The sequence below is a fragment of the Lynx rufus genome, unplaced genomic scaffold (genome assembly GCF_022079265.1).
Source record: "Lynx rufus isolate CCGP_SWC_20201006 ecotype Redwood Valley unplaced genomic scaffold, mLynRuf1.p SCAF_10, whole genome shotgun sequence".
NCBI lineage: Eukaryota > Metazoa > Chordata > Mammalia > Carnivora > Felidae > Lynx > Lynx rufus.
In genome coordinates, this window is record NW_025814824.1 from 88,272,294 (window position 1) to 88,296,881 (window position 24,588).

Sequence of the window (24,588 nt, forward strand, 5' to 3'; positions counted from 1 at the left end):
GGCAAAGCGGTGCAGAGCTGAGGCAGAAGCAGGCTGGCTGGTCTGGAAGACAGGAGGGTACGAGCGGCTGGAAGCAACAGTGTGCCAGGGGATTCTAAATTTAGCCATCACTCTGAGCAGTTCCGGCCTGGCTGGGTTTGCACTCAGGTCTGAGACTCACCCAGTCCCTATTAGGAATCCAGGTTCCTAAGCTGTCCATAGGATCCGAAGGACGGGCCATTTTTTCATTTAGCATTTTACCCAGTTTCCCTGAACACAAGCTTCGATCCACATCAGCAAATCCTACATTCCCCCCCTAGGCTCTGTCTTTTCTCCTTTGCTTTCTTTATTTTTACTGCATAGGAGACTGCCTGGTCCCTAGGACTGGCCCACAGCTCAAAGACTGCCAAGGAAATAGCGTATATAACAGTCTCCTTGGATCTCTGGTCTCTGCCACACTGAAATACCGAGGTAAGAGTCATCTTCAGGGGCGCCTGGGTCACTCAGTCAGGTAAGCATCCGACTGTGGCTCAGGTCATGATTTCAGAGCTCGTGGGTTCGAGCCCCGTGTCGGGCTCTGTGCTGACAGCTCAGAGCCCGGAGCCTGTTTTGGATTCGGTGTCTCCCTCTCTCTCTGCCCCTCCCCGCCACTCATGCTCTGTCTCTCAAAAAATGAATAAATGTTTAAAAAAAACAAAAAAGAGTCACATTCAGTTTGGCCCACCTTGGTAATCATTGAACAGCCAGCCAGCACACCCCAAGCAGGTGACGTGGGTGGAGCCTGTACCTCAAATAAATACTACCTGTTTCCCAACGAACAGACCTTTGTAGAGACCCCCACATATCGGTGACACCCAACTGAACACTCCTGACACGTCTGCAACTGACTTTTTTTTTTTAACGTTTTTATTTATTTTTGAGACAGGGAGAGACAGAGCATGAACAGGGGAGGGTCAGAGAAAGAGGGAGACACAGAATCCGAAACAGGTTCCGGGCTCTGAGCTGTCCGCACAGAGCCCGACGCGGGGCTCGAACTCACGGACCGTGAGATCGTGACCTGAGCCAAAGTCGGCCGCTTAACCGACTGAGCCACCCAGGCGCCCTGCAATTGACTTTTAAAGTTTTCAGTCTTTTTTAAATAATCACGGGTAATTTCTAGATGGGCTTGGAGTGATCAGAAACAGTCTGTAGCCCAGCCAACTGCTTTCCGAGTCCTCCTGAGTGTTTTCTTCTCCTCTAATTGACTGTTCATGCCACTTTCTCAGACAATTACCAGCGTCCCACATCCAAAGAAATCCCCAAGTGAAGGACAAAAAAGCTATCAGCCTACGTTCTTTTCCATCAGGTGGTTGAGTCTTTCTGATCTGAAGCCTAAAGTCTTTCTGGAATAGTATTATTTAACCTCTCTTATTTCCTTGCCCATCTACCAAAGTGACAACTAAATGAAACCACAAGCCGTTCAGGCAAAAAGTTCTGGATGAGCAAAACAGCCCCTGGTCGTTTTTGCCTATGGAGTCACATCCGAGATATTCAATCCAAGTCCAGAGTGCCTGACAACTTAAGGAATGTGCTCAATGGTTCTATTCATGTGTCACTTTTTGAATTGTTGAACCTTTTACAAACCTCCTATTAACATTACTAGCGTTTCTTTGAGCTACGTGTGGGAACTATACATAAAATCTCTCAGCAGGGTTTCTAGCCTCGGAAGTGGCTACTCTAGGGTAATTGACACTGACGTGTTCTCCTCTTACTGCGCATCAGTACTCCCAGGACAACTTGTTCCGTGCCCACTGATCCTGGAATCCCGATTACTTGAGAACACGTGAGTTGAAGGGACTTGAGGTCACACAGTGTAGTTTATAACCACCTCACCGATCGCTTCTACGATACGCCTAGTGAGGAAATGCCCGTTCAGTTTCTTCTGGACAAGATTCAGCATATGAATGAAATACCATCCTAACCAGCAGCGTGTAAGGTGACTAGTGAGAGCCAAAGCCAATATAGCTTATTGTGTCAGACGTTTACGGCTCTTAACTATTCATTAACCGATTTGATATTCCCAATGAACTCGTAAAGTAGGCCCTGTGATTATCCCCATTTTACAGATGAAGGAACTGAGGTTAGGCGACGTACCCAGAAGAATTACTCAGCTAGTTAGTTTCGGGCTCTGAACCAAGCAGTCTGGCTCCAGACCTGAATTCTTGAACAAATGACACACGGACTAAGTTGTACAAGTCTTGTAAAAATAAAATAGAGCAATTTTTATTTATTTATTTTTTAATTTGAGAGAGAGAGAGGGAGAGAGGGAGAGAGAGAGAGCATGAGTGGGGGAGAGGGGCAGAGCGGGAGAGAGAGAATCTTTTTTATTTTAAAAATTTTTTTTAATGTTTTTTTAATTTATTTTTGAAGGAGAGAGAGAGAGCATGAGCAGGGGAGGAGCAGAGAGGGAGAGGGAGACACAGAATTCGAAGCGGGCTCCAGCCTCTAAGCTGTCAGCACAGAGCCCGATGCGGGGCTCGAACCCACACACCGTGAGATCATGACCCGAGCCGAAGCCGGATGCTCAACCAACTGAGCCACCCAGGCGCCCCGAGAGAGAGAATCTTAAGCAGGCTGGGTGCTCAGCGCAAAGCTGGATGCAGGGCTCGATCCTACCACCCTGGGATCGTGACCTGAGCCGAAACCAAGAGTCCGACGCCCAACTGACTGAGCCACCCAGGCACCCTTAAAATAGAGCAGTTTCTAACTAAGAGACCACCTAGCCCAAGCCCCTCACTCAGAGAGCGAAGGCACAGAGTGAATTAGCCGAGACAGAACTAGACCCGTGTCTTCTGCTTTCCTCTGGCAGATTCACTGCCTCCAGAACTCTGATCGTATTTCAAAAGTAAAACTAGGAAAATGTGCACGTTACTTAATATTCCTCAAACAACACTTCTGAAGCGGATCCTCCTGGCTTACACCTCAAAGACGAGATGGATGCTGGGGAGAAAAAAAATAAAACGACAGAACTATTTCTTACAAAGGGGCCTGACAATGAAACGTGCTCTTCTGCAGGTGGATGACGGTCAAGGATGAACTGGCATTTCAGAAACAACGACCCTGAATCACCGCGCTCAAAGTGACCACAATCCTGCGACCAGAAGCTTAAAACCCACTGCGTATGTAAAGAGTTTCTTTTTTCCTGTAAGTCTTCACAAGATGTCTTGTCAGTTTCCTATTCCATCGCCTTCAGAGAAGAACAGTATAACAGCTTATTTTTTAATGTTTTTATTAATGTTCCTCTGTTTTTCAGCGTCACATTCTAAGGGATTTCTTCAATAAGAAAATGATCTTATTTTCTCTTTAGGGTAGAATAAGAGGGTACATGGCAACCCTCTTGTTGAATAAACAGAGAAGGGGCAGCGTTACTTTTATCTAATATGACGTCCAAGGATATTGTTCCAATTATTACTGTTTAAAAAATCACCCCCGGGGCACCCGGGTGGCTCAGTCCGTGGAGCGTCTGACTTCGGCTCAGGTCATGATCTCGCTTTTGGGGAGTTCCAGCCCCGAGACGGGCTCTGTGCTGACAGCTCAGAGCCTGGAGCCTGCTTGGGATTCTGTGTCTCCTTCTCTCTCTGCCCCTCCCCCACTCACGCTTTGTCTCACTCCGTTTCTCAAAAATAAATAAATGTAAAAAAAAAAAAAATTTTTTTTAAATCACCCCTGAAACTTAGTGGGAAAGAACCATTTTATTACGGGTCAGCCATCTGACCGTGACAACTTATCTCTGCTTCTCTATGGCTGGGGCCCCAACTGAAAAGGCTTGAAGGCTGTGGGGACTGAACAGCTGGGGACTAGAATCATCTGGAAGGCTTTCACTCACATGGCTGGCAACTGATTATGAAAGTTAGCTGGGATCTCAGTTGGACTGTCAGCAGGAACCTTCATTCAGTCTCTCAATGTGGACTGTCTGGGCTTTCCCAATAAGGCAGTGCTGTGTTCTAAGAGTAGGCATCCCCAAAAAAGCACGCACTATATTTGTGATCTTGCCACGGAAATCAGAGGGTGTCACTTTCGCCCTACGCCGTTGGTCAAGGCAGTCATCAAGATCTGCCAAGGTTCAAGGGGAAGGGCCACAGCCCTCTCCTGCCCCTGCGTGGGAGTCACGCTGTAAGAACACGTACAATTTCAGAGGTTGTTGTGGCAATCTTTGCAAAACAGAGTTGGCCACCAATATGAAGTAGGGCTCCCCCCCCGCCGCCCCGTATTACCAATTTTCAACTATCTCGGAGAAATAGAAAGAGGAAAATTAACCAGGCTCAGGTACAAAAGAGATCTCCGTCAACAAGGTGTGGACTGCATGATTCTGAACATTCCCCACTCATCTCCCAATGTGAGAACAAGCACACAGGCAGCTCCCAAAGAAATAGAGCCAACCCTACTAGACTGTCTGCAAAACCCTATTCCAACCATATGTGACATGCGCTGCTCTGGTCAATTACCAAAAGCAGAATGCCCGTCGGTGGCCATTTCTTTGCATTTTTCCCCGATCTAAGACAAGTTCCACGGAACGGTTCTCAGTAAGGTAAACAGTTCACCAAACAGCACAGCCACTGTCCAAAAGGGCAACGTATTATGACAGTTTTGCTAAGTGACAGAGTTCTAAAGTTAAATAAGAGTGTTTGGAGGTTGGGGGGGGGGGTGCCTGGCTGGCTCAGTTGGAGGAGCGTGTGGCTTTTGATCTCCGGGTCGTGAGTTCAATCCCCATGTCGGGCATAGAGATTACTAAAAAAATAACAACACGTATTTTTTAAAAAGAGCACTTGGAGGAATATCACTATAACAAGAGCTTGGAATTTTATCGTTTTAATGCTAGCTTTCCTGATTACCCACACCTATACTGGGTAATCTGACCCAAACAGACATGGCCCTGTTCCCGGAGCTCCAGACACATATATTGAACGATGTACTTGGCATTAAATGCTTCAAGATCTAAGAGGCATCTTGCAAAAATGTCCAGCACTACACTTTTGCTCTCCTCCTCATCAACCCTAATTCCTCAGTTCCCAGTGTCTCACACTTCATTTTTCTCCATAGCATTTATGATGATCAGATATATTATGCAGAGGGGTGCCTGGCTGGCTCAGTCAGTAGAGTGTGTGACTCTTGATCTCAGGGTTGTGAGTTTGAGCCCCACGTTGGGTGTAGGAATTACTTAAAAATAAAATTTAAAAAAAAAAAAATATATATATATAGAGAGAGAGAGGGAGAGGGGGAGAGAGAGGGAAGAGAGAGAAAGAGAGAGAGAATCTTAGAATGGTTATGTCTGTAAGTGGGTGCCAGGGTTAGAAAGCAGCTCCAAATTATGTCTACATTTTACTTTTTTTTTTTATTTTTTTAAATGTTTTTATTTATTTTTGAAGGAGAGAGAGAGACAGAGCATGAGCAGGGGAGGAGCAGAGAGAGGGAGACACAGAATTTGAAGCAGGCTCCAGGCTCTAAGCTGTCAGCACAGAGCCCAATGCGGGGCTCGAACTCACGAACCGCGAGATCATGACCTGAGCCGAAGTCGGACACTCAACCGACTGAGCCACCCAGGCGCCCCTACGTTTTACATTTCTTATAAAGAATAAAAACCAGGCATGTGGCTCAGTTGGTTAAGCATCCGACTCTTGATTTTGGTTCAGGTCAGGATCTCAGGGACGGTGGGATCGAGCCCCACAGGGGGCTCTGTGCTGACAGCACGGAGCCTGCTTGGGATTCTCTCTCTCCCTCTCTTTATGCCTCTCCCCCATGAGGGCGCATGCTGTACACACTCTCTCTCTCTCAAAATAAATAAATACATAACAGAAAAATCAAAACTGAGGGGCGCCTGGCTGGCTCAAGGGGAAAAGCACACAACTCTTGATCTTGGGGTCATAACCCCCCCGCATATCGGTGTAGAGGTTACTTAAATAAGTAAACCTTAAAAATAATAATAATAACAACGAGCAAAAGCTGAGAACGCACGAGAAGGAATCCAAGTGTTAAAATAATGCTCCCCGAGCTACGTCAGGATTCCTCAGGAGGGATTTTTAAATGATAGATTCTCGGGGAGCCTAGGTGGCTCAGTCAAGGAGCCCGCTTGGGATTCTGTGTCTCCCTCTCTCTCTGCCCCTCCTTCCTCCTCAACAATAAATAAACATTTTTTAAAAAGGTAGTCTTAAAAATAAATAAAATTAAATAAAAATAAAGTAAAATAATAAAATAAAATAAAATAAAATAAAATAAAATAAAATAAAATAAAATAAAATAAATTCTCAGACTTGCCAGTGTGGCAAAAGCTGTCACGTAAGAAGGTGGTAAACACCCAATATCCAATCTGGGTACCTGGATACAATCTCACGAATGCAAGACTGAACAGAAATTGGAAGTCAACAGGTCGAAACATAATTGAATACCCTGCAGTCTCTCTAAAGAAAGAACAGATTAAAGAAAAAGGAATCGTCTCCACAGCATGTACCAAATAGGCTTTATTCTATCCTAAATGTGGAGCTATCCCCTCTAGAAGGGCTGGGTTTCCACAGCTTGCTGTCACAAGCCAGTAAATGCATCCAAATCTATTTTGACTTTATGGTCTCCAAGAAACCTTGTGTGGAATCCCGCCCTCCACCTAGACTAGCCTACAGGGAGAAAACGTGCAGCTGGGCATATAGGAAGCCCTGGCCTCTCTCTGGATATACCTCTCCTGATAAATTTAAAATATGCACTTTGAGTTATTCGTCAGTCTTGGGTATTTGGTTAGCGTGAGTCACCTCCAGGCCTAGCAAATCCGTTAGCTTAGTGAAAGCTGGGGAACAGACGCTGGCCAACCCCTGTCCGGACGGTACCTCCTGCGCAGAAACAAAGGACCGGAAAGAAGCAAGCGTAGGTTTTGGTTTTAGGCCCAACGGGGTTACAAAAGGACCAGAAGCTGACAGGCTATTTAACCCACAAGCCAAAGTGGTGAATTGGCCTCATCCTCCCAATCGCCTGGCTCGCTACTCAAGACAGACCCTACTAGGTGTTCTTTAGGCATTCGAGGCCCCCCAAAAGTTCATTCTAGCCTAATTCCACCCATATAAAAATAATACTCAGAGGGGCTCTGTACTCCCACATGATGAATCCAATCAGCCTGTTAACACAGCCGGGTCTACAGCAACCTGGCTTCTTTCCAACCCCCACCCTGCAGGAAGGAGGCTAAAAATTGGCCACGTGGCTACCTGACTTCATCATTCAGCTCAAGGGCATCGTGCGTGCCCTCAAGGTGCCACACAATCGTCAGCTGCCGTCTACCTTTCTCGACTCCTCTTGATATGCTCCGCTCACTCTCCAGTCCCACGTCCTCTCATACTCATGGACCTCTGGAGATACCATTTACTCCCTGCCCCTGGAAGGTTCTGTCTGGATCACCCTCCTAACCTGGCCACCCCCTCTGCCTGTGTCATTAACTAATTGTTCAGGATTCCACACAATGCCACTTCTCCCTCAAACTGAGTTACAGTCCTGTGTCCATATTTCCATGGGGTTACCCTACCTTGGTCCCTATCACACTGCAGTGTGGTTTCTGGTCTATGCTTCTGCACCCTGACGAGATTACAAGCTGCTCAAGGACAAGAACCACGTCTTGGCGCTTAGGAGATGCTCCAAAAATAGGTATTGTGGACAAAGTATGGATGTCTCCATCATTCACATCATATCTGTATCAATATATGCAGTATAATGGTTCAATAAGTCTATACATGACTCAGCGCACATCATGGAAAGTGTACTCAATCTCCTTCACCTAGCAAAAAAATTGTTTAAATGTTTATTTTCAGAAAGAGGGAGAGAGAACGTGAGTGGGGAGAGGGGCAGAGAGAGAGAGGGAGAGAGAGAATCCCAAGCAAACTTTGTGCTGCCCCAGCAGAGCCTGACGCGGGGCTTGATCCCACGAACCGTGAGATCTCGACTTGGGCCAAAATCAAGACTCAGATGCTCAACCAACTGAGTCACCCAGATGCACCGCCCCCCCGGCCCCCGCCCGCCTCCCCTCTGGGAACCACCAGTTTGCTCTCTGTATTTAAGATCCGGTATTATCCCTTTTCTCTCTGTTTTGTTTCTTAAATTCCACCTATGGGTGAAATCATATGGTATTCGTCTTTCTCTGACTTATTTCACTTAGCATAATACCCTCTAGGTCCATCCGGAGTCTCTCAATGGCAAGATTTCATTCTTAGGGGTGCATACATCTTTTTGAATTAAGAGTTTTTGTTTTCTTGGGGGTAAATACCCAGTCGTAGAATAGCTAGATCACACGGTAATCCTATTTTTAATTTTTTGAGAAACCTCCGTACTGTCTTCCACAGCGGCTGCACCAATTTGCCTTTTCACCAACAGCGCATGAGGGTTCCTTTTCCTCCGCATCCTCACCGTTTGTTATTTCTTTTTGATTTTAGCCATTCTCACAGGTGTAAGGTGATATCTCATTTCATTTGCCTTCCTCTGACGATTAGTGATGTAGAGCATCTTTTCACGTGTCTGTTGGCCCTCTCTCTGTCTTTTTTGGGAAAACGTTCAGGTCTCTGCCCATTTTTTGATCAGGTTATTGGTGGGTTTTTGGGTGCTGGGTTGTACACATTCATTATATAGTCTGGGTATTAATGCCTTCTCAGATATATCATTTGCAAGTATCTTCTCCCACTCGCTAAGTTGTCTTTTTGTTTCGTGTGTTTCCTTCACTAAACAGAAGTTTTTACTTTGGTGTAGCCCCATGCTGTTAAAATTTACATACCGCCCAAAGCTATCTACAGATTTAACGCAATCCTCATCGCAAGACCAACAATGGTTTTCACAAAACAGAACAAATAATACTAGATCACTTACTTCTAAGGCCAAGTAAAATTTAAACGTAAAAATTTAGAGGCGCCTGGGTGGCTCAGTCAGTTGTGTGTCTGATTTCGACTCAGGTCACGATCTCACGGTTCATGAGTTCGAGCCCCGCGTTGGACCTCTGTGCTGACAACTCAGAACCTGGAGCCTGTCTCAGATTCTGTGTCTTCCTCTCTCTCTGCCCATCCCCTCTTCATGCTCTCTCTCAAAAACAAAATAAACATTAAAAAAAAAAATCTTTTTTAATAATAAAAATAAAATTGGGGCGCCTGGGTGGCTCAGTCGGTTGAGCGTCCAACTTCGGCTCAGGTCATGATCTTGCGGTTTGTGAGTTCGAGCCCCACATCGGGCTCTGTGCTGACGGCTCGGAGCCTAGAGCCTGCTTCGGATTCTGTGTCTCCCTCTCTCTGTGCCCCTCCCCTGCTCGTGCTCTGTCTCTCAAAAATAAATAAAAACATTAAAAAATAATTATAATAATAATAAAATTAAAACTTAGAGTCATAGTGGGGTGCCTGGCTGGCTCAGTTAGTAGAGCATCTGACTCTTGATCTCAGGGCCTTGAGTTCAAGCCCCATACTGGGCATGGAGCCTACTTAAGAAATAAATAAATAGGGGCGCCTGGGTGGCGCAGTCGGTTAAGCGTCCGACTTCAGCCAGGTCACGATCTCGCGGTCCGTGAGTTCGAGCCCCGCGTCGGGCTCTGGGCTGATGGCTCGGAGCCTGGAGCCTGTTTCCGATTCTGTGTCTCCCTCTCTCTCTGCCCCTCCCCCGTTCATGCTGTCTCTCTCTGTCCCAAAAATAAATAAACGTTGAAAAACAAATTAAAAAAAAAAAGAAATAAATAAATAAAAATAAACATGTAGCATTATAGTGAAAAATATATTTTACATGCACATGTATACTAACAAAATCCAAATTTTTTTGCCCAAACATTGCCAGTCATTTCCATATATACCTATCCTAGTGCAAAAAATTTTAAGCTTCTTTGTGTTCTTTGTTAAGAAGAGGTCAATCTCTGGGAATGCAAGCTGGTGCAGCCACTCTAGAAAACAGTATGGAAGTTCCTTAAAAAACTAAAAAGAGAACTACCCTACGACCCAGCAATTACACTACTAGGCATTTATCCAAGGGATACAGGCGTGCTGTTTCGAAGGGACACATGCACCCCTATGTTTATATAGCAGCACTATCGACAATAGCCAAAGGACGGAAAGAGCCCGAATGTCCATCGATGGATGAATGGATAAAGAAGATGTGGTCTCTATAGACAATGGAGTATTACTCGGCAATCAAAAAGAATGAAATCTTGCCATTTGCAATTACGTGGATGGAACTGGAGGGTATTATGCTACGTGAAATTAGTCCGAGAAAGACAAATATCATATGACTGCACTCATATGAGGACTTTAAGAGACAAAACAGATGAACATAAGGGAAGGGACACAAAAATAATATAAAAACAGGGAGGGGGCAAAACAGAAGAGACTCATAAATATGGAGAACAAACTGAGGGTCACGGGAGGGGCGGTGGGAGGGGGGATGGGTGAAATGGGTCAGGGGCACTAAGGAATCTACTCCTGAAATCACTGTTGCACCATATGCTAACTAATTTGGATGTAACTTTAAAAAAATAAAAAATAAAACAATAAAAAAAAAAAAAGAAGTCAATCTCAAACTAAGCCGATACGTAGCATAATTCATCAGACGTCTCAGGCAGCAAACATCCAGCTTTTGGGGGGAAATAATGTCACTTCAGGATAACTTAAAAAAAAAATTGAGATAGAGAGGCTCTGGGTGACTCAGTCAGTTAAGCGTTTGATTCTATCGTCTGTATCGTCTTGGTGAGATGGAGCCCCACATGGGAGTCTGTGCAGAGTGTAGAGCCTGCTTGGGATTCTCTCTCTCCCTCTCTCTCTCGCTGCCTCTCCCCTGCTCACTTTCTCTCTCTCTCTCTCTCTCAAAATAAGCAAATAATTGTCGACATACAGCATTATTAGTTTCAGACGTACAACATAATGATTCTATATTTGTATATATTGTGAAATGATCACCACAGTCTACCTAACGTACCTAATTACAACTTTTTTTTTCTCGTGATCTGTAAGAATAACTTAAAAAAAATTTTGTTAACGTTTTATTCATTTTTGAGACAGAGAGAGACAGAGCATGAACAGGGGAGGGTCAGAGAGAGAGGGAGACACAGAATCTGAAACAGGCTCCAGGCTCTGGGCTGTCAGCACAGAGTCCGACGCGGGGCTCGAACTCACGGACCGCGAGATCGTGACCTGAGCCGAAGTCGGACGCTCAACCGACTGAGCCACCCAGGCGCCCCATAAGAATAACTTTAAAAAAAAAATGTGGTAATAAGAGCCAAAGAGAACTATTCCGCCTGGAGAGGGAACATTCAATTTATATCGTAAGTAGACCCATGTATATTGCTAAAAATTAGTATGGTTAGTGTTATGGAGTCCATTCTATATTTTAAAACAAAAACTTTTTTAAGTAATAAACACGCCTGGTCTCCTAAAGTCCAGACTTTCTTTCCAAAGCCATGATTTCCAGGCATTTTCTCCTCCTATTATTGTATTTCATTGTTAACACGTAAAGAGAATTTTAGGTCAAAGGACAAAGACTTTACTGTGAAAACCAGAAGGCAAGGAGTGAATCGCTCATTTTTCATGAGTCCTGCTTGCAGCAGGGTAATTCTGCAGTTGGCTCCCAAAGAGAGGCGTTTTTTTTTTCCTTCCCATCACCATACTACTTTGTATTTACCCATCACGCCTCATCGAACCATCTCAAAGCACTTTACAAACAAGCACTTACCTTTCTGCTTTCTCACGAAGAGGAAGAAAGCATCATCATACCACTTGATGGGTGGGGAAACCAAGGAAGGGAAATGTGAGGGCTTGCCCAACACTAATGAGGGTTAGGTTAGGCAATCCGCGAAGGCCGAGGTAAGCTCTGCTATGCTTTCTCTCTCACGTGGGAACGCCCACATCATTTCTCCCAAGAACCTGTTGGGTATTTTAATGCATTTTAGGAACCTGCTCTCAGTTCTGGTGGTGCCCACACAAGTATAAAGGGAACGGTTCCCTTTAAAGGTGCCACGTTTTCGGAGCGCCCGGGTGGCTCAGTCAGTTAAGTGTTCAACTTTGGCTCAGGTCACGATCTCACGGTTCTTGGGTTCAAGCCCTGCGTCCGGCTCTGTGCTGACAAATCAGAGCCTGGAGCCTGCTTCGGATTCTGTGTCTCCCATCTCTCTCTCTGTTCCTCCCCTGCTCACACTCTGTCTCTCTCTCTCTCAAAATTAAATAATAAAACATGTAAAAAAATTTTTTTAATAAATAAAAATGAAAAAAATTAACAAAAAAAGTTGCCACATTTCCTTTTGCTGTAGATAGGAGGGGAAAGGGTTAGCTTCTTAGTCTCCAAGAACCAAAACTTTGAAGGCCCTGCATGTGACAGCCAGAAACCCCCAAATGGTCAATATCTATAACCTCTTCATTCTTTCTCAATTTGATCAACGGAACTTTTCAACAACCATAACACAAATACTTTTCGATAAGACGTACTTTTGTTAGACGGGAAATCAGAACTTAATGTTATCTTAAGATTAACACCTTTTGGGTGTGAAGCGTCTGACTTCGGCTCAGATCATGATCTCGCGGTTTGTGAGTTCGAGCCCTGCATCGGGCTCTGTGCTGATGGCTCGGAGCCCGCTTCCGATTCTGTGTCTCCCTCTCTCTCTGCCCCTCCCCTGATTGCACTCTGTCCCTCTCTCTCTCTCTCAAAAATAAACAGACACTTAAAAAAATTACAAAAAAATAGTGATATCTTTACAAATTAATTTCTTTATATTAAAAAAGAGAAAAAAAATAACTTTGGATTTGAAAGAATGAGGGAACCATTAGACACGCATGAGACACCTGCTGGTCTACAAGGTTCATTCATCCCAGTTTCTGCTGGGGCTGCAGCGCTTAACTCCGTGAGTCACCGGTCCTGGGTGCTTCCCAATATGACTAACAGCAAAGGTTTTCGAAAGCAAAACATACATCGATGACGGGGACATCTGAGCGAGTGGTGGGCAGAAAAGGGATTGCAAGCTACTAATATGGAAAATGCAGTTTTACAACTACATTTGTCTAGTGTCTGAAAAACAAACAAACAAACCCAAACCTGAAGCATGAACTCCAGGGTTCATTGGTGAGTCTGGTTAAGTCGGTTCACCTCTCTGAGGCTCATTTATAAAACGGGGAAAGCTATGAAGCTCACATGGTCCTTGTTAGGTCACGAAAGGAGACATCTAAAGCCTCTACTAGGGGCCCCTGGGTGGCTCAGTGGGTCAAGCGTCAGACTCTTTGATTTCGGCTCAGGTCACGGTTTAGCGGTTTGTGAGATGGAACGCTGCTTGGGATTCTCTGTCTCCTTCTCTCTCTCTGCCCCTTCCCTCCTCGCACTCTCTCTTTCGATACAAATACATTAAAAAAAAAAAAAAAACTTAGAAAAAATAAATCCTCCAATAAAGGTGTCCAGGGCACTTAACAAGTGGGTTCTCTTCTGTCTTCAGATTTTAAAAGATGGGCAGAAGAATTTTGGTTCTCTGCCTGGTTCCTGGGAAAAGGGGAGGAGCCGAACAGCGTTACAATACGTGGGGGAGGGGCGCCTGGGTGGCTCAGCGGGTTGAGCATCCAACTTCGGCTCAAGTCAGGATCTCACCATCTGTGAGTTCGAGCCCCGCATCGGGCTCTGTGCTGACAGCCCGGAGCCCGGAGCCTGTTTCCGATTCTGTGTCTCCCTCCCTCTCTGCCCCTCCCCCACTAGCATTCTGTCTCCGTCTCTCTCAAAAATAAAAATAAACATTAAAAAAAAATTTTTTTTTAAATACGTGGGGGAAAGACCAAGGGTTCTAAACACACCCGGTGGGGCCAAGACGGGAAGAATGCCAACATTATCGATTACCTTCAAGCTGGGTGATGACTCCACAGGGGTTCGCAATAATAACTTCCTGTAAGCAGACCTGAAAATATCCCTAATAAAAAGTTCCAACAAGAATATTTTTGCAGACATGAACTTAAATTTTTTGGTCTATTAATGTTTTTCTTCTTAATGTACTTTTGAGAGAGAGAGACAGAGTGCGAGCGGGGGAGGGGCAGAGAGAGAGGGAGACACAGAATCGGAAGCAGGCTCCGGGCTCCGAGCCGTCGGCACAGAGCCCGACGCGGGGCTCGAACCCACGAACCAGGCGAAGTCGGATGCTTAACTGGCTGAGCCCCCCAGGTGCCCCTATTTTTTATTTTTTATTAAGTAATCTCTACGCCCAACGTGCGGCTCGACTGACAAGTCTGAGATCGACTCACGGGCTCTTCCAACTGGGCCAGCCAGGCAGCCCTTAACTGAAAAAGCGTTTCAAGGCTGAGGAAGAGGGCCCTTGTATCCCACAGGTATGGAATTGCATCCCTACTTTCTACTCTGTGAACTTGGGCAAGCTACTTTATCATTCTGAGCTTCAACCTCCTCTCACAAAAGGGGACGATAAGGGTATGGCCGTGGCCGGTGCAGAGATGCGCCACTCAGATCCGGCTTCCAGAAAGGATGCGCCGCCCAGCTGCAAGGAGTGTAGCAGACAGCCTCCTTTAGGGTCTGCCTTATCTTGTGAGCCAAGGTCACGGTCTTCTTGTGTCAACCAACCACCAACCAAAGACGGACCAAGATGGCAGCCAAGGTCACACCGTTCTTGGGGCGGCCCTTGGCCAATGAATGTGCAAGGCAGTACGAGGGCCTAGCCATTTCTGTCCAATGTGAAATTGCTTCAGTGGGTAATCTTCGCCCCGGAGCTCCTCACCGGCCTGGCAGAGACTTTTGTCAGGCTGCATCTTGGTCCAATGGCCCCTCCTCGCAATCACCCTTCCCTCTTCTCTTCACGGGTGTTACTTCCTAATAAACTCTCCACTCCTAACTCCTTCTCAACATCTTCTTCCCAGATGCTGGCATGAATGGTACTTACCTCACTGGATTCTTGGAAAGATTAAATGAGGTGATGGATGGAAAATAAATTTAAAAAAATTTTTTTTAATCTTTATTTGTTTTTTTGAGAGAGAGAGAGAGACACAGTGTGAGCAGGGGAGGGGCAGAGGGAGAGGGAGACCCAGAATCCGAAGCGGGCTCCAGGCCCCGAGCCGTCAGCACAGAGCCCGACGCGGGGCTCGAACTCACCAACCGTGAGATCATGCCCTGAGCCGAAGTCGGACGCTCAACCGCCTGAGCCACGCAGGCGCCCCTGATGGAAAATAATTTGTACAGGACACGGGAGATGATAAGCTCTCAATAAACAGCGATGTTGATGATAATACTCAACAGCATGTAGGACACTGGGGCACGGTGCACAGGTGAAAATACCACAAGAACTATAGAATTTATACAATTTATAAACCATTTCCGCTTATATAAACCATAGAGTAGAGAAGCACAAACAGAAACGGTAGCTGCTAAACTGTATAAACTAAAGCCACAGGTGTTAGCCTAAGAGCTAATTGTTAAAAATTTCATTCTCATGACGAGAATGGCACGTTCTACATTTTCAAAAACATGCAGTCGGGGCGCCTGGGTGGCTCAGTCGGTTGAACCTCCGACTTCGGCTCAGATCATGATCTCGTGGTTCGTGAGTTCGAGCCCCACGTCGGGCTCTGTGCTGATGGCTCGGAACCTGGAGCTTGCTTCCAACTCTGGGTCTCCCTCTCTCTCTGCCCCTCCCCTGCTCATGCTCGGTCTCTCTCGGTCTCAAAACTAAATAAAACATTTAATTAATTAACTAATTAATTAATTAATTAAATAAAAACACGCAGTATAGCTATTGTGATGTTACAGATTAAATGTGAAGAGGTATTATAACTTTTGCAATAAGAAATTGGAAGCTTCACCTCTTTGTCGTTGTTGGGGGGGGGATGGTTTGAATCTATTTCCAGTATGGAACAACTGAAGTTGTTTGAGCTTTCCGTGAATTTAACAGACAACTTACAAACTGGATGAGATATACGAGTTAAAAGTTGGTCCAATTGGAAGACCAAGTCTAAGGAACATTGTATACGCTCAATTAACTCTCTAATATAATATACACACATGGCCTTTTATGATGTTAACATTTAAGATTTATTTATTTATTTAGAAAGAACACAAACTGGGCGAGGGACAGAGGAAGAGAGACAGAGGATCTCAAGCAGGCTCCTCGCTCGGCACAGAACCTGGCGTGGGCTCGATCCCACAACCCTGGGATCACCCCCTGTGCCAAAATCAAGAGTCGGACGCTCGACCAACTGAGCCGGCCAGGTGCCCCTACAGATTTTATGTTTAAGTAATCTCTACACCCAAAGTGGGGCTCGAACTCACCACCCTGAGATCAAGAGTTGCCCGTTCCACCGACTGAGCTGGCCAGGTGCCCCGATTTTAACATTTCTTAACTAGACATATCGCTAGGCTGAAACTAGTACGTGTTACTAAAAAAGGAAACAAATATTTCATTACAAACACTGATTCCAGATTTCACACCCACATTCTAAAATCTAATTAGATTAATTCCTAGGGCATTCATGGATTCTCGGTAGCTTGCAGTTTTTAAGTGTCAAAATAAAGCCTTGTTTTTAAATGTGGGTGGTGTTGATGAAACAAGTATGAGTAATGCAGGAAACACAATATTAGCTTTAGCGAGGAAGTGGGTGATACTTGAATAGACCTCCAAAGAGCATTTTCCGTGTCGCCCCGACGTACATCGCGAGTTTAATGTGGTCACACGGTGAGCACGGGCGTTTACAAAACTCTTTTACGGTACCTGAAACACAGCGTCACCTACCAAAAATGCAGTTTATACGAATTTTCAGGATGATGTCTAGTGTGTAGGGAGGACAAGAAGGTGATGAGGGAATTAAGGCTGCCAGACCTCCCGTGTTTTGTTTCATAACCAGAAGAGGCGGGCAAAGCCTGCTTCATTTTATTTTTTTGAATGTTTGTTTATTTATTTATTTATTTATTTATTTATTTTTAAATATTTTTTTAAATGTTTTATTTATTTTTGAGGCAGAGAGAGACAGAGAGCATGAGCAGGGGAGGGGCAGAGAGAGAGCGAGACACAGAATCCGAAGCAGGCTCCAGGCGCCGAGCCGTCAGCACAGAGCCCGATGCGGGGCTCGAACTCAGGGACTGTGAGATCATGACCTGAGCCGAGGTCGAGCGCTTAACTGACCGAGCCACCCAGGCGCCCCTGGGGAAAGCCTATGTTAATGGCAAGGCAGGGATGACAGAATTAAACTCCATTTAGTGTGTCTTCCGAAGCAGTGCAGCTCCACTCACCACCGATCTGAGAGTAATGAATGTCTCCCCTGTTGGTCTTGCTATGTTTTATCCCAAATGGAAATCTCTGAATCGTTAAGAATAAAGAGCAGAAGGTCTAGGAGTTGTTGTTAATACGGCCCTGCATTTAGCATTCTGCAGTGAGGAGAGGTACTCATCATTCTCCCAAACCTGGAACTTACTAAGTCAATTACTTCAAGATGAAGAAGGGATCGGTATTGCCTAGTTTACAATTTTAACACTCTGGAAAGTGTTCTTATAATGAACACACACATGCAGAGCAGGCATAAACAGCATGAACGACAGAGAAGAGAGAAACCTTCAAGCCTTGCTTTAAAAGTAAGAAAGGTGCCTAGGCTGTGCATATTTGTGGATGGGGAGGGGTCTATGGGAAATCTCTGTACTTCCCACTCAATTTTGCCGTGAAACCAAAATGGCTCTAAAAACTGAAGTCTATTAAAAAAAAAATAAATAAATAAATAAAAGACGCCTAGAATTATCAAACATGTTTACAACTGCCAGAGGGCAGAAAGGTGGGAAAATTACCCTCCCGTTACTACAAAAAAAAAAAAAAAAAAAAAAAAGCCAATGTTAAAACAAAAGGGACAACAAGGATTCCTTCATTTATTCAGCAAATATTTATTAACTCCTACTGTGAGTCGGGCATTGTTCTCAGTACAGTTGGTAGATCACTCTTTCATGGCTGCCTCTAAAAATCTGCATCCCACAGTCACCATCACCATATTCCTCCTAGTGTCGAATGTACATCACGTGCCTGGCAATGTCTTAGAAACTTAGGCTAAAAAATTACATGCAGTAGGGGCGCCTAGGTGGCTCAGTCGGTTAAGTGGCCGACTTCAGCTCAGGTCACGATCTCACGGTCTGTGAGTTCGAGCCCCGCGTCGGGCTCTGTGCTGACGGCTCAGAGCCTGGAGCCTGCTTCGGATTCTGTGTCTCCCTCTCCCACTGACCCTCCCCTGCTCACACTCTGTGTGTGTGTGTGTCTCTCTCTCAAAAATAAATAAACATTAAAAAAAATTTTTTTTTTTAAATTACACACAATCAACACGGGATTACTATGTTAACCAATAGGTATTATTCAGTCTCGCTGCTTGTTTTCTTGCTTTTGGCATTTGGGCCAGTCCATTTCTTATTAGCACCAAAGTAAAGAAATGATGATGGCAGAGAGGACGCTGAGAGATAACAAAAGTAGGTTCTGTCACTTAGTCACTTGTTAGCAGCAGAGAGTAGAATCATTATGAGGAAAGCTAAAATTTCCAACAGGTTTATTTATACTTTGCATTAATGAGCGAGCAAATAAAAATCTGAAGTGACACTTGAGTAACTTGTCACTTCCCTCTACTGAGTAACAAAAACAAAAACAAAAAAAAAACCCACTCAAATGTAAGAAATTCTTGCTTGGCCATTTCTCCCATGACCAGTCACAGTGTCAACAAATCAGGGCAATCTATTTAACCCTCTTCACGTTACCTTTTGTAACAAAGTCTTGAGTAAACGCATTTTGGTTATTCTTAGAAACATAAATCTCTGTTTAGACTCTGATGTGGCAGACTAGAGTTAAAACCTGCTTCAATGCTTTCGCTGAAATACGTAGATATCCTTCAATGTATATAATAGGAGTTAGATCAGTATCTTGCACACAATGGCTGTTCAATAAAAAAAAATTAAAAACTGATTTAAATTTTTTTTTTCAACGTTTATTTATTTTTGGGACAGAGAGAGACAGAGCATGAAGGGGGGAGGAGCAGAGAGAGAAGGAGACACAGAATCGGAAACAGGCTCCAGGCTCCGAGCCATCAGCCCAGAGCCCGACGCGGGGCTCGAACTCACGGACCGCGAGATCGTGACCTGGCTGAAGTCGGACGCTCAACCGACTGAGCCACCCAGGCGCCCCTAAAAACTGACTTAAAGGGAGGGGCACCTGGGTGGCTCAGTCGGTTGAGCGGCCGACTCTGGATTTTGGCTCAGGTCATGATGCCAGGGTCGTGGGATCCAGCTCTGTGTCAGGTTCTGATTGATTAAAGGGGAATAGTATGGGGCGGGGGGGGGGGGGGGAGCACCTGACTGGCCCAGTTAGTAGAGCACCCAACTCTTGATCTCAGTGTCCTTAGTTCGAGCCCCATTTCTGGCGTGGAGTTTAACTTAAAAAAAAAACAAACATTTTTTAATAACAAAAATAAAAGGGGCTAATATGAAGAGTTGTACAGAAACGATTTAATTATACCCTAACCACTTTAAAGCAGCCTTTATACTTTGTGACGACCTTCTGATACAAAAATAAAAAGCCTCAATTTAAATACAAACGATCCAATAAAGTTATTACAAAGTACGGGTCTGAGTTCATTTTTACAGTGGTAAAATGAGAACTTCCTGAACATTGCATGATTTCTCAGGGTTTCCTGGAATATGAAAGTAAAGAGAGAGAAAGGTTTCACTCCACCGAAAAGGAGGACATGTGTGGAGACCAGTCCTTGAGTGTAAAGGACCCATTAGAAACCCGTGGGTTTTAAAGGCCTGTGCGGATCTTGACTAAAGTCTTAAAATGTGTGAGAAACGTGGTGGTATTTGTGAAGGTCTGTGAAAGCTGCAGCCACCTGTTACAAATAACTCACGGCCACCCAAACCATAGGGCCGTCTCCCCCCACCTAGAGACGTACTTCTGACAATTTAGTCTTCTGCGCCCCATCGTTCTTTTTTTTTTTTTTTTTTTTTTTGAGACAGAGAGAGACAGAGCGTGAACGGGGGAGGGTCAGAGAGAGGGAGACACAGAATCCGAAGCAGGCTCCAGGCTCCGAGCTGTCAGCACAGAGCCCGACGCGGGGCTCGAACTCACAGACCGTGAGATCATGACCTGAGCCGAAGGCGGATCCTCAACCGACTGAGCCACCCAGGCGCCCCAACCCCGTCGTTATCTTATTACCCGCGTGCCTGAGTCCAAGCCACCATTCAAGGAAAACCCTCAATGCCTGCTCTGTGCCCGACTGCTGGACACTGCCCACCCCTGTACTTCACCCAGTCTCCTACCACTGAAGGACTGGAGGGTTCTTTCTCAGAATCCTTCATTATTCCAAAGTTTTTCTTAAATCTCCTATACTAATAAAATAAAGCAACTGAAAAGAGACATTTTGTTGCCCTTATACTCCTGGGCATTTCACCTTAAAACTCCAATAATTCACTTCTCTTATTAGTGCAAATAACGTGTTGATTCTTTCCCCTCTATTAAACTCTCAGCCACTCAACGACAAAGGCCCCCCCCACACACACACTCGAGTGGGATGGTTTTTGGGGGTAACTCTTCGCCGACATATACGTGCACGTATAAAACGGTAACTGATGTGTTCTTCCTTGTCAATTTATCAAGCAAAAAAAGAAAAGAAAAGAAAAAATTTCAAGTAGTACACATATACTCCCTAACGACCTTTTCCAATTACTTCTATTATAGAAAATTCCAAGCATGTACAGTAGGAAGGGTATCCTGGGTCCTTTGATGCTGATGGCCCAGCTTCAACAGTTACCAGCACACCCCCCCACTCGTGCTTCATCAACATCCCTACCCACCATCCCTCCAATTTACTTGGGAAATCAAGGCTCCGTATCATACATATTCCAGTTCCTATTTGTTTTCGGCAAAATTGTCTTTCCCACCCCTCTGCCCTCTAAAGAGCAATGCAGGCGATTGGGGCCAATCTACCATTTTCTTCCCATAACTACCTTCTCCTTCCTGATCACCTCTTAGGACATTCACTCACATCACTGAAATGGCCACACTGTGTTCAGTCCCTTTAACCCAACCTGTTTCGCCTAAAAATAGATTGCATTTTCCCCTCCCTAACCCCTTTCTCTTGTCTGAACCAGTGCAAAAAGAAATTGTGCCAGGATTTCTATTATCTGGATAAAATTTACTTCTGATTCGTTCCCCCCACCCCAGATAAGCTTAAAAAGAGCCAAAAGGAGTGGACAAGGAGTGGAAGAGGAAAGAAACACCGCACTTAAAAGGATAGATTTTTGCCTCAGTAGGGATGTTGCCAATACCTAAAACCATCGGTTCCTTTATTTTTAAAATGAGTGTTTGTAAACATCGGCCGAAATTTTGAGTCCGTTTAGACAGAGGATGTTTATCAAATGAATCACTCTAATTGAAGGGAGCTATTGCCTTCAGGATTTTGCTATCAGTAACAGTAGCTGCTTCTGAGCCGGAGAAATGGTTATGTAAAAACAATTAAAGCCAAAAAAAAAAAAAAAAAATTAAGGGAGGATGCGCTCCGTTTCTATAGCTGCTCCAACCTTGTTTTACTTTGATTCGAGATTTCTTGGCCTCGGCTCAGAGCAACCACCACCCCACACTTTCTCCTCCACACCCTTTACAAATGGAATTCGGAAAGGAGGCCCTTTGGAGTTCACCATGGGGAAAGGTCTCCTCTTGAGAACATTTCTGGGCGATGATTGAGATTTCATCCACTTCTCCTCCTCCTCCCCCTCCCCGTCCCCCCCACCGTACTGCCCATCCCCTGCCCGGCCACTTCCCCAGGAATCCAGAGAAAGGCGGAGAAACCAGCCCATCCCACCGGCCACAGCCTCTGCTCCCCGGGCACGGCCTGCGCGCTGCCTCGGCGTCCCCAGTTCGCCCCGCTCCGGGGACGCCGTTTCCAGGCACCTCGCCGCCTGTTTGCCCATCGGCAGCCCCCGCTGGAGGATCTCGGAGGGCGCCCCTCGCCGCCAACCTTCCCCATGTTGCACGGTTTCCTCTGAGCAAAGAACGGTTTCCCCCGCGAACGCCTCTTCCTGGAGGTGGGTACACATCTCCCCCCAACTACTTTCCCCTCCAGGCCAAACGCCGCAGTCCCCGCGGCAAACCCACGATCTGAGCTGCTCCTGGAGAACTACGAGCGCGCCCCGCGCCGCCACAGGTCAAAAGTCCTCGCCCCGAGAGGGAAGACACACCACTTCTCGCCCGTGTACCCCAAAACCCAAGACCTGGGACCCGGCCGGGCCGAGGCCGCCCCGCCCCCGAGAGGAGCGCCAGATCGGCCCGCACTTCCACTGGGGGAACAGCCCTAGGGACTCGCGGCTGGGGCGCCCGAACGCATCACGCAGCCCCGAAAATCCGACGGCCTCCACGCCCCCTCGAAGCCGGTCGGTCGCGCATCGGTTACTCGACGCGAGGGATTAAGGCTGCTTTTTCCACACACCACTCTGAGCTCGGGGCGCGGGGGACAGGGAGGCCGGCCCGCGCCCCTCGACCAGACCGCCGCGGGGACCTGGATCCGCACCCCGTTCCCAAGCACCGGGGCGAGGCGTTGGGGAGGAGGCACAGGTTCGTGCTCCCTTCCCGGGCCGCTGGGGGGACCCAGATCCGCACCCCTTCTCAGGCCGCTGGAGAGCAGGGGGACCCAGATTCGCACCCCCTGCTCAGGCCGCCGGGGAGACTCAGGTCCGCTCCCCCTCCTCAGGCCGCTAGGGAGTAGGGGGGACCCAGATCTGCACCTCCTGCTCAGGCGGCCTGGGGTCTCAGATCCGCGCCCCCTCCTCAGGCTGCTGGAGGGGGTGGGGGGGGTACCCGCACCCCCGGCTCAGGCCGCCGGGGAGACCCGGATCCGTGCCCCCTTCTCAGGCGGCCGAGGACCCACACCAGCTCCCCTCGCCTGGGAAGGGCGAATCTGGCTCGCACCTCCGGCTCGGGCCAAGGCCGACGAGGGGCACCGAGCCCCGCGTCTGCTCCCGAGGCCGCGGGGACCCGGACCAGCGCGCCATCGCCTTCACCAAGGCAGCTCGGCCCGCGCCCCCTGCCCAGGCGCGCCAGGCACCTCCCCACCCCCCCCCCCACCCCCCCACAGCCCGGCGGGCCCGGTCCCTCACTCACCCAGAGCTCGATGCCCCAGCTCATGGTGCAGGCAGGGGGCGGGAAGGGGCGCGCCGCGCGGCGGGCGCGGCTCTCCGGTCCCCCTCCCCGGCGATCCCTTCGCCCCTTGAGATCCCCGCGATCGAGGAAAGCCCGGTGCGCGCGCGGCCGCCGCCTCCTCTGGCTCGCCGCTCCTCGCCTTGGGTCTCCTCGGCAGCTCCTCCTCCCCGAAGCTCCTCAGCAAAATGGCCCGAGGAAGCAGCCGCCGCTGCCGCCGCAGCGCCCGCCCGCCCAACACCCGGAGACCCAGAGGAGGGGGAAGCGAGGGAGGGGCTGCGGGCTGGGGGCGGGGCTACGCCGGGGGAGGGGCCGGCCTGACAGCTCGCGCACGCGCGCGCCCCGCCCCCGCCCCCGGCCCACCTTCCCGCCGGGCGCCCTCCGCCGGGCCTCCGCGGCGCCGGGGTCCAGAAGGACGCCCGGGGTGGCGGGAGGGCCGGCGGGATCTGGAACCCGGAGGACTCGCCCTGCCGATTTCTTTTATTTCTTATTAGCGACCACGTTCTGTGCGCTTGGAACGACCTCTCGCCTTTGAACGTAGCCGGACTCTGTTATTAGCGGTGCTCTACCGAGGCCCGGGGTTGCCCCACCGCGCCGAGCGCCAATTTGGACGTAAGGACAATACTTTTCCCTGGCGGCCATTCGCGCCGACCAGAGTTCGCTCGGGTTGCCCTTTTCCCACCGCCCGGCAGCCGCGGAGGCCCGAAGGGCCCTGCGGCCTTGCACGGTGGGAGTGGGGCCTGGTACGGCGATGTCTGTGCCGGATACAGATAGGGAAGTCGAGGCCAAGAGCGACCAAGCAGCTCTGAGGGGCCGGGGAAGGAATCCAGGGGCAGGCAACCAGTGATTTCTAATCTCTGAAACCAGTGGTTCCCAACTGGTTGGGCCAAGAAACGCTCACACGTGAAATAACGTCGCGGCTTAGTGGGTTATAATAGCAAAGGCGTTGGGTCCACGGATAACGCGTCAATCCGGCTCCCTGCACACACTAGCTGGGTGGCCTCACCAATGACTCCGCCTCCCACATGGAGGTTATAAGTATCCATCTCACCCAGTGCTGGAGAGGAACAGGAGATGAGCACCTGTTACCCGCCCAACGTTGGTAAACTGAGAGCTGATTTTTCTTTTAAGATTTTAAGTAATCTCTGCACCCAAGGTGGGGCTGGAACTCACAACCCCAGGATAAACAATCTCAAGCTCCAGAGACTGAGCCAGCCAGGTGCCCCCCGAGTTGATTTTTGAGTAGATGCTCCCCTTTTCTTTGTGTTCCAAAGGTCTACCCAGATATTTCCAACAAGCTGTGTTGAATTGTGGAGTTCCGACTCTTCCCTCTGAATCACTACGTCCTCTCCTCCCCAAGTTTTCATTTCGCTCATATCTAACATTACTGACTTTTCTGAGTAACTGAGAACGAAAATGGGCCCCATTTGAGAAATATTGCACAATAATGCATCTCTCCAATACCACCCCACCACCACCAG

General features: G+C 47.5%; 1 protein-coding gene across 6 annotated transcripts in view; it reads right to left on the minus strand.

Annotated features, from left to right (window-relative positions):
- FNBP1 (formin binding protein 1) overlaps window positions 1-23,202 on the minus strand; it is a 142,810-nt gene extending 119,608 nt beyond the window's left edge. For all 6 annotated transcript variants that reach the window (XM_047070988.1, XM_047070998.1, XM_047071013.1 and 3 more), the window contains exon 1: window positions 23,072-23,202. In XM_047070988.1, the coding sequence (XP_046926944.1) occupies window positions 23,072-23,095 (24 nt within the window). In that variant the 5' untranslated portion in view covers window positions 23,096-23,202. The remainder of the gene's footprint in view (window positions 1-23,071) is intronic.
- Between the last annotated feature and the right edge of the window lie 1,386 nt (window positions 23,203-24,588).